Source organism: Oppia nitens, unplaced genomic scaffold (genome assembly GCF_028296485.1).
Source record: "Oppia nitens isolate AA-2021 unplaced genomic scaffold, nextdenovo-longstitch-racon4-pilon3 scaffold22_pilon_pilon_pilon, whole genome shotgun sequence".
In the NCBI taxonomy this organism is placed as follows: Eukaryota; Metazoa; Arthropoda; class Arachnida; order Sarcoptiformes; family Oppiidae; genus Oppia; species Oppia nitens.
In genome coordinates this window covers 727,513-738,365 of record NW_026533202.1, presented here as the reverse complement: position 1 = coordinate 738,365, position 10,853 = coordinate 727,513, and the positions used below count along the sequence as shown (strand labels likewise).

At 28.6% G+C, this 10,853-nt stretch overlaps 2 protein-coding genes across 2 annotated transcripts; one reads left to right on the top strand and one right to left on the bottom strand.

Moving 5' to 3' along the window:
- The first annotated feature begins 395 nt into the window (after positions 1–395).
- On the top strand, positions 396–1,781 carry LOC128953526 (serine/threonine-protein phosphatase PGAM5, mitochondrial-like). The gene is made up of 3 exons (XM_054299011.1): positions 396–1,133; positions 1,420–1,447; positions 1,525–1,781. Exons 1-3 carry the CDS (start codon positions 444–446, stop codon positions 1,779–1,781), a joined length of 975 nt encoding a protein of 324 aa, XP_054154986.1. The 5' UTR covers positions 396–443.
- Positions 1,782–2,249: 468 nt separating this feature from the next.
- On the bottom strand, positions 2,250–5,163 carry LOC128953520 (uncharacterized). Its single transcript, XM_054299005.1, has 5 exons — positions 4,977–5,163; positions 4,486–4,883; positions 3,291–3,731; positions 2,933–3,197; positions 2,250–2,873 (listed from the first exon to the last, which is right to left on the bottom strand). Exons 1-5 carry the CDS (start codon positions 5,047–5,049, stop codon positions 2,269–2,271), a joined length of 1,782 nt encoding a protein of 593 aa, XP_054154980.1. The 5' UTR covers positions 5,050–5,163; the 3' UTR covers positions 2,250–2,268.
- Positions 5,164–10,853: the final 5,690 nt, after the last annotated feature.

Sequence of the window (10,853 nt, the reverse complement as noted above, 5' to 3'; positions counted from 1 at the left end):
ACATAAGCACACACCAACACACACACATACATGCACACATTTAACTAATTAACATAATCTTTACATTTAAATATATGGTATATATAATTTTTAAAAGTTAACACATTTTTAACACCAACCCATACACTGGTGGGGAAAGGTTTGTGGTATGTGTGGGGGAAGAGAGAGAGAGAGAGAGAGAGAGAGAGAGAGAGAGAGAGAGAGAGAGAGAGAGAGAGAGAGAGAGACTACTGTTTGTTCATTGAATTACACAGTTTTCAACTAAATGTTTTATTTGTATAGTAATAGTTGAAATGTATTATTAAATATAAAAAAAGTTTTTATTTGAAAGTTTTTATTTCAAACTAAACAATAATTATATATGACTTACAAATAGTTACTGAATCAGTACTGTATTTATTAGTTATTAAGTTTAATACACACACAACCAGTCAATTGTAATTATGATACCATTATTGAGAGTCAACCGAAAGTCATTAATAACGGCTGCGGTAGGTTTGGTGGCCGGTTGCGGTGCGACCGGCGCTTACCTTCAGCTGAGTGGACGCCCACTTAATACCGTGTCTGCGGACGGCGTCATTAAGACACCCGCTTCTGATGCTAATAATCCCAATAATGTCATACAAAATCATTATCACTTCAATGACCAACAATCATATACAACAGCAGGAAATTTGATGACTAGTAGTAATGGCTACAAATGGGACCCAAATTGGGATAAAAGAGATCCCAAAAGTTTAGTAGAGAAACCAATTAATAGCGACGACTTAATAGATGATTATAACGAAAAACTAGAAAAAGCCAAACCAGTGGCCACTCGACACCTGATTCTCATCAGACACGGACAGTACAACCAGTCGGGAGAAACGGATAGTTTGCAAATATTGACGCCATTGGGCAGAGAACAGGCAGATCAAGTGGGCCTCAGACTCAAACAATTAGGTCATCCGTATACACGAATGATTCAGTCGACAATGACCAGAGCTACCGAAACGGCCGAAATTATTGGCAAACAGTTGGCTAATAATAATAATAATGATAATAATATTCCCGTCGATAGTTGCGATCTGATTAGAGAAGGAGATCCAATAGAGCCGATTCCCTGTCCCGATAACTGCCGAAGCAAACCAAAGGTTTTATTATACTAATGATATTTATATATATTTTTTTGTTGATTTATTATATGTTAATTATATATAATATTTAAATATTTTTTGTTGATTTATTATATATTAATTATATATAATATTTAAATATTTTTTGTTGATTTATTATATGTTAATTATATATAATATTTAAATATTTTTAATTTATTAAATATAATATTTATTATTAATTATTTCTAACCATAACTTTTTTTATCTCTATCTCTCTCTCTCTGTTTTTTCGGTTAATTTTTTTTTGTATAAAAAAAATTAGGAGTACTTTGTTTCCGGCGCTCGGATCGGTTAGTAGTAATAGTTTTGAATTAATTAATTAAATTAATAAATAATTTGTTTGTTTATCGATAAACTCTATAAATAGAGTCTGCTTTCAGAAAATATTTTCATCGATCAGATCCCCAGCAATCGGCCGATAGCTATGATATACTTGTATGTCATGCAAATGTTATCCGATATTTTGTATTACGAGCCTTACAATTACCACCAGAAGCTTGGCTTAACTTTACGTTAAACAACTGTAGTATTACTTGGATTACTATCTATCCGAAAGGTCAGGTAGTTGTTAAAAGTGTCGGTGATATCGGACATATGCCGCCAAATAAAATGTCTCTTTATTAAGTATATATGTAAAGTATAAGTACATTATGTTTAAAAATAGCTTTTCACTAAAATTTTAGCAATAATTTTTAATTATCATATTTGTATTAAAACTTTAAATTTAGCATTTTTGCCCATTTCATAGAAAATTTCTATATGTTTATTACTTTTTTGTTCAAAAATAATTGCCAACTATTTTATGGGTCAAAAGTAATATTGCTTAAAATCCCTATATATAAGGTTCAGCACAATTAGTGTGCAATATATATATATAAACATAAAATTTTGTAATAAAAATGATTTAATTAAAAAAATGTACAATTAGTTTATTAATTTATTATTCAAAATGTTATAAAATAAAGTGTAATTTTTATATTAAATATATAGAGTATAAACAATTCAAATCGAAAATTAAATATAAATTTATAAAAAAAAAATTGATTGATTGATAAATAAATTGTTTTTTTTGTTTGTTATTTTGTTTTCTCTCTTAATGTCTGTTTTAAACTCAAACACCGGATCTCATACTCGCTTGACTGACCATCGATGGACTGGTCATCGGTTGTTGTGATTGTTTGGCGCCCGATGTTTGCATCGATGACCTCAAGTCAACATTGGCGCTCACATTGCTTGCCGCCGCTGCCGCCGACGGTCCGACTGTCGACTGGTTGTTAGCCGCTAGTAGTGATGATTTCGGGTCGGCTGCTGACGACTGAACATTGGCAGACCTGATGTTTGTATCGTCGAGATTGCTAAACGTCGACGCATTGGCCAGTGGTGACTGTTTGGGCGAACCAACCCCATCACCAAAATTGGATCTCATATTTGCATTGTCTGCCGTCGATGTCGGCGATCCGCCCGCTGCTGATTGTCTGCTACTACTACCCGGCGATTGAACGCCTGACCTAATCGATGCGTTGTCCATATTAGACGAGACCATTGATTGCTGTTTACCGCTACTACTACTACCCGGCGATTGAACGCCTGACCTAATGGACATATTGTCCATATTAGACGAAACCATTGATTGCTGTTTACCGCTACCATCAGGACTACCAAAACCAGATCGCGTGGACATAACTCCCGATGCTTGCGATGGCATTGACGACATTACTTCAACAACAAAACATTAGATTACAATACAATTATATATTTTTTTAAATATATATTACCGTCAGCTTTGTTGGCGTCGACTTTCTGACCGCTTTTGCCGCGTAAACAACAACATAGGGCCAGACCTAACAGTATAAGTAGTATAACCACTGCCACTATAATCAGTATAAGTATTAACAGCCAATTTGGTCCGTCGTCGTCAGGCTTAGCAGTAGTACTATCGGTAATACTTTCAGTAATACTAACAACGGGTAGCGGCGGCGCTGATGTCGGTAATGTCGGTGTAGAGCATGTGATCAGTGTCTTCAGGTTTTCCGGTTTGCACTGTAAATACAGAACAAAAAAAAACAGATATATGTGTTTAGTTAAGGACTTGGTTACACCCCTTTTCTTCACAAAACGCATCAAAACACATACGGAATCACTGATAAACGGATTGCCAACATAACAGTATTTGATAGACTCGCCGAAGTTCATGAAAACAATGGATCCGTGTCCACAAAAACTTTTGTTTAGGCCATCATTGTCTGCCAAACTATACTGACCGATAATACCGATAATATTGAGACTCTTGTCCAGCGATCGTTCGTTATCACCGAAAAGTATCGGTTCGTCCTCCGAACTGTTTGTCCGTTTGACTAATTGCATGAACTGTGGATCAGTAAAGTTGTAGACATTTGTAGTGAAATTGTCCCAAAAGGTGACAAATCGCGATTCTCTACCCTTTCGGACGGTCGACACCCAAGCAAACTGTGGCTTAAAGTCAGCGACAGTTAGATTATACATACTATTCTGTGTGATCGCTATAAAAGCGAGATTGTTGTCGAGTTGATACCAATTGATCCAAGTCAAGCCTCTCTGTAGTAGTAGTAGTAGTAGTAGTAGTAGTAGTAGTAGTAGTAGTAGTAGTAGTAGTAATAGTAGTAGTAGTAGTAGTAGTAAAAGATAGTAAGTGAAATAAACAATATATTCATACAGTATATCAACCCCATCTCTCTCTCTCTCTCTCTCTCTCTATCTCTATCTCTATCTCTATCTCTATCTCTCTCTCTCTCTCTCTCTCTCTCTCTCTCTCTATCTATCTATCTATCTATCTATCTATCTCTAACCCCACACCCAAACCCTCATACCTCATGTCCACCAAATCGATGATATCTCTGATCTATCTCTATGTCTATGTCTATGTCTATSTCTATCTCTATCTCTATCTCTATCTCTATCTCTATCTCTATCTCTATCTCTATCTCTATCTCTATCTCTATCTCTATCTCTATCTCTATCTCTATCTCTATCTCTATCTCTATCTCTATCTCTATCTCTATCTCTATCTCTATCTCTATCTCTATCTCTATCTCTATGTCTATGTCTATGTCTATGTCTATGTCTATCTCTATGTCTATCTCTATCTCTATCTCTATCTCTATCTCTATCTCTATCTCTATCTCTATCTCTATCTCTATCTCTATCTCTATCTCTATCTCTATCTCTATCTCTATCTCTATCTCTATCTCTATCTCTATCTCTATCTCTATCTCTATCTCTATCTCTATCTCTATCTCTATCTCTATCTCTATCTCTATCTCTGTCTAACCCCACACCCAAACCCTCTTACCTCTCGTCCGCCAAATCGATGATAAGCATAATCATGTCCTTTAAGTCTTCCGGTATCACCCGAAGCGAACCATACGTTCCAAATCAGTTCGTATGTTTTTTCATTGATAATACTGGATTCACTGCCACCGCCGCCGACACTGTCGACAAATTCGACCGATTTGTTGGCCTCCGGACCGTCGGTAAACTTGAGTCGCCAGTAATACTTGTCGACAATCAAATACTTCATCCATTTGTCGTCCAGTTCTTTATCGGTCAGATTGTGATTGTAGACGCCGTAAGCAAACGATATCTTGTAGTCGTTAGCTTTGTATTTGTCGCAGAAGTCGATACCGCCGCCGGCGACCACCAGTGATGTCCGATCGCCGACAATAAGTATAACTGTCCACAAAACTATGGCTAATTTAATCATTGAATAATTAAAAAAAAAATACAGTTATATTCAGATTTATTACTTATTATAAAAAAAACACAAAAAACAAAATCAAATACCAATCAGACAATGAATATTCAAATAATTGTTAGTAATCTCAGATAAATAAAATGATATCTTCATCGATGACATAGTTTTTTAAGAAAAAATAAAAATTTGATGATAACTCACAAATCGGTTATAAAAAAGACAAACAATTTTTTTGATTAAGTTTTTTTCAATTCAAACTTAGCCAACAATTAATAATCAATTGATTGACTCAATTGAATAGGTTATTCATTTTATAAAAAAAAACTAAAATCTAAATTCAATTTACGAGACAATAATAACTATGAATTTATTTATTATTTATTATTTAAAACATAAGATTAAATTAATTTTTGAATTTATAATAATAATGTTTGACTAAAAAAAATTATATACTTTTTTTTATATCAATGATACTGTTTTATAAATTTGCATTACAATTAAATTTATATCATTAATTAATTTTTTTTGAAACTATTATAAGCCTTAAAAATTATTTTTTTTTATTAATTTCGATTACAGTTTATTAATTAATAATAATTATTATTTTAATTATACATTTATTCATACATTTAACTTAATTACTTTCCCTATTGATTTGATATTGTTTTTAATGTTTTAAAAATTTTAATGCAATTCAAATACAATACACAAAAAAAACTATTAGTAAATACAATACTGATTGAAGTAAACTATTGAAATAAATTATATTATTATTAGTATTGAAATAAAGTTTTAAAATTTAATAATACCATTTATAAAACAAAAAAATTTTTGAATAGTTTTTTCCTCAACAAAATATGTTTTTTTTAGTGTAATTCAATACTTATAATATTTATAAAATTTACTAAAAAACTTTATTTATTATTATAATTATTATCAGTTTTTTCTTGTATTTTATTTGATTTTCAATTATATATATATATTTTATTATTGTGTTTTTTCTCTCTCTATATATATAATTATTATATTAATAGTTTATAATTAATTAAATCAATAATTTTTTCCTAATTATTATCTGTATTATTGTTCAGATATTACTATTTTAAAAAATACTATTTTGTACATAAATATTAATTATAATTTAAAAAACGTATTGCATCTAAATTATTAATTATAATATCTATAGTATTAAAATTATTAAATCATTTTTTATAAATAGGGAACTCTATGTTTTTTTTAAAAAAAAAAAAGTTATTACACGATTTAAAATTTTAAATATTGTTTTTTTTAATAAATATTCTCATAATTTTTTAATTTAATACTGTTTTACTAATACTACTGAATACATGAGTCTCTCTCTCTCTCTCTCTCTCTCTCTCTCTCTCTCTCTYTCTCTCTCTCTCTCTCTCTCATCCATCAAATTTACAGTACAGTTATGTGTGTGTGTGTGTAAAGTGTACCCCATTTGATGAACATTTGATCCCAGCTTTATAGTAGAGTCTGTACTGACAGTCGAGTAGGTATTACTATCTACAGCCCCCCCCCTCTGTTTAATTGACCAAATAATTTATTGGGTAATAAAAATTAGTAGTACTGTTACACTACAAATAGTAAGCCTCTGTATAGGGTATACTAACTAACCCTACTGTAGATACAGTATTAATACTTTTATCATAAATTTTTACACACCATTAGCATCCCATACACAACATGAGGATTGGATGTTATTTTTGTTTATTGAATAATAAAATTTTTATTTTTTGAAAGAAGTTTCATTGCTTAAAAAATTTATTAAATATAAAACTTTATATTATATACTGTATATAACTAGTACTGTACTTATTATTAGTTAAAATCATATTTGTATAGCAAGTGTGTATATAGTTGACTATACAGTGTATAGTATACACTATATAATCTCACAATTAATAAATTGTTTTAATTAATTATCTATTAATATCGACTATCAATAATGTTGTCGTCGGTGACCATCCATTGTGTTTGCGGATCCGTTGATCACCAAACAGTTTACTGTCAGATATCACGCAAAGCACTCGCCGAACACCTGGATGACTATCCGTACGGTTATTGTCCGCATAGGGTTACTGTAGTCCAAGTGACCGATCTGTTCAAACAGGCGGTGGCCGACTGGGATAATATCGGGTTAAAGTTGTATAAACTGTCCGATGACGGCATCACCACTAGTCTGGTCACTGGCGATACCATCAGTTTCTGCGGTGATACTGTTGATGGCCAACAACAACAACAACGAGTGGTTCGGCTAGTGATTAGGCCATCGTCGGTAAAAGTTTGTCTAAAATTGATTGGTATAGAAAAACAACAACATATCTGTTACGGTATTTACTGGAAACCTATCCAACCGTTTACTATTAGTATCAATCCGTTAACTATTCAAACAATTGGACGCTTGAGGACTAGTATTAAAATTGATTCGCCTATTGATTCAAAATATAGTTATAAACTATATTTGACGGAAAAAGTTCAGCAGAAAAAACTACTATTACCCGGTTATAATAGATTAGAGCTCAGGGATGATATGCCCATAAGCAGGGCCTGGCTGTACGGCCAGTTTGCTAACAGTATGATTGAGATTATAGGCAATAGAGATGATTATGGAAACATTGATATCAAGGAAATTATTAAATTAAAAATATTAAGGTATTTAAAAAAAATATTTATTTTAATAATAATTTTTAATTATTATTTAATTTATTATATTTTTTTTGTTATTAGTCGTAATATTAGTGATAAACTAACGGAACAGTCGTTAACAACGAGAGAGTGTTTTACTAATCAAACCAAAACCCTAACCGACAACACAAACAATAAGTATTTGATTTACTTTTTTATTATTCAATTACCTATTAATTCAATTAATATATATATAAAAATATATTTGTTTTGTTTATTATTAATAGTATGAATCAAATCAATACTAATATAGCAAAGTTTGCGGAAACAATCACAAAATGTTTGACTAATCAAACAAAAGCCATTACCGATGCACTGTTGTTGTCGGTGACCACCGCCACTACCGTCGGCTGCGGTGACCATAAATATTTGACTGATTTGTATGTCGACGACGACGACTCGGAAACCGATAACCAATGTTGCGATCAATCATCAGTTAATTCACAATTGAATGATAATATCAGCGATAATAACAGCAGTAGTAGTGGCGACAAAATAAGTGTCACTGAATTGATCCAATCGTTGTCAACACAAGACATAAATATAAGGTATAAAAAATTTTGTTTTTTTAAAAATTTATTTAATTTTTTTTAATTATATTTTTTTTATTTAATTGTATTATAAATTCAATTCTTAAGTGATATGAATGATATCAATGACGACGACTGTTATCTGAATAAACTTCAATCGGTATTGAATCGCAAGAAAATAAAGATTAAACAATTGATGAAAATGAAGGCAGAAATGAATCAATTGGACGAAACAATTAAGAAGTTGACTGAAGATATCAATGAAAAGTTAAATTTTTAATCATTTTTTTGTTGTTGTTATAAATTTGATGCCAAACTTTGATGTAAATTAAATAATTACCGAATTTTTTTTAAAAAAAACAATTTTTCAATTATTGATAATAATATTGATAATAAATAACCGATATTTTGATAAAAACCATTTACAACTAAAGCAACATGGTGATTTTAGTAGCGATTGCAATTTTAATGATTATATATAAAAAATATTGATTTAGTAATTATTAATGACTTTCGTTTATTGGACTTTCAATATTTATATCAATCGCTTTATGTTTTTTTTTTAATAATTGATTTTTTTATTGAATATCATGTTTACTATTAAAATCTTTATTAATATAAAGACAAAAATTTTATTACAAATAGTAAAAACACTATAATTTTTTTTACAATTAATACATAAATAATAGATACAATATTTTTATTGTAATTACAATTATTATTAAAAAAGTTTTGTTAATAAATAGCTAATAATATTTAGTTTTATTTGGTATTTTTTATCAATATATTAGTAATTGATTTTTTTTAATAATATGTAATATACGGTATTATACAACAATTTATATGTAATCAACTGTACTGTACTTATATTTTTAATGTAAATGTATTTTAACTAAATGTTAAAACATAAAATAATGATTTAAATAAAATAATTATGTTATTTATATTTTATCTTGTTGAAATTGATTTAATAATTATTATTATCTACAGTATATTTAAGTGAACTTATTTTTAAACAATTTTTGTCAGTTTATATATTTCATTAAAATATAATTTTTTATAGTTTTAATGTTATTTGAGATTTAGTTATATAATAATTTTTTTTAAAGAAAATTATAATAAAGACATTATTAATTAAATATAATAAAATATAACAAATAAATTATTTTACAACAACAACAATAAAATTAATCAAATATTAGTAATAACTATGAATTTAAATTTAAATGGTTGTTATAATTATGGTTTTGGTAATCATTATTTAGGAGATAATTCAAACAATAATTCAATTATTTTGTTTACAACTGAAGAGGTATTGATTGAATATTTATAAAAAAAATTAAAATTATTATTTTTTTTAAATTTATAATTAAAATTATATATTATTTTAGTGGTTGTGTAATATTGAAAATGAATTATTAAATATAATACAAAATTACTATCGATTTAATATAACATTAAAAATTGTTAGCAAACAATATGAAGATAATATAAAAGCATATTTTCAGGAATATCCGGTAAAAAAATTTTTTAATAAATTATTTTTTTTAAAAAAACAAAAATTTTTTAAACAAAATTTATAATTTTATATTTAAAAAAAATTAATTTATTAAAAGGAAACAGATCTAACATTAAATCCGATGACAATCGATGAATATTTAAATGATTTTTCACGAACCCATTGGTATTCAGAACAATATAATTTGGTTATATTAAGTCAATCTGTTAAACAAATGTCTAATTTAATAGAAATGCTAAATATTTTTACAATAAATATCTGGATATTATTAATAATTACTATTTTTCTAATTTCAATAACTGTCACATTAATCAATAAATTAGAAAAAGGTATTATTAGTTTTTGTTTGTTGTTGTTTTTAAATGTCATTAAACAAACAAACAAAAAAATTTTTAATTTAATTTATAATTTTATTTATTTTTATATTAGAAAATAATAGAAGAAAAAATCAAACAACATATTTGTTGTTTTTGATATATGTTTTTGAAATAATTAGACATTTATTTAATCAACAATTATTGACACAAAAATCAAAAATAGGTTTATTATTAAATTTATGGTCAATTCTAACAATTATACTAACGGCCGGATTTTCAGCCGGTGTTCTCAATTCATTAATAACTATAAAACAAACAGTTATTGAATCGATTGACGATTTAATGGAAAAAAATTTATTAATTTATAATAACAATAATTCTGAACTGTGGAGTAAATTTAATGATGCAAACGATGACAATAGTATAATATTGGATCCAATTTTACAGATTATAAAACCAAAAATTCGTTTCAAACAAATTGAAGAAATTTCGGTGTTTAATGTTTTTCGATATTATTATTATCGATTAAATAAATTTTATTCTTTAAATTTAAATTTTAATTAATTAATCCAATTTGGCTTTAGTTACCTTTTTGGGGACTTTTAAATATTTGTTTTATATTCTATAGCATAATAGCAATAGTTATATTGATAATACCCTAAATATTTAAGGGTTAGGTGGTTGGGGTGTGTGTGTGTGTGTGTGTGTTTGTGTGTGTGTGTGTGTGTGTGTGTGTGTGTGTGTGTGTGTGTGTGTGTGAGGTTAGTAAGTGGTGTTGATGATATGGGATGGAGTGAGGGTTAGGATGTTAGTTGAAAGTTAGGGTTGTTTGCTATGGTTTTTTTAAATGTATTTATAATTAGCATTTGTTTGTTTTTTAATTACATA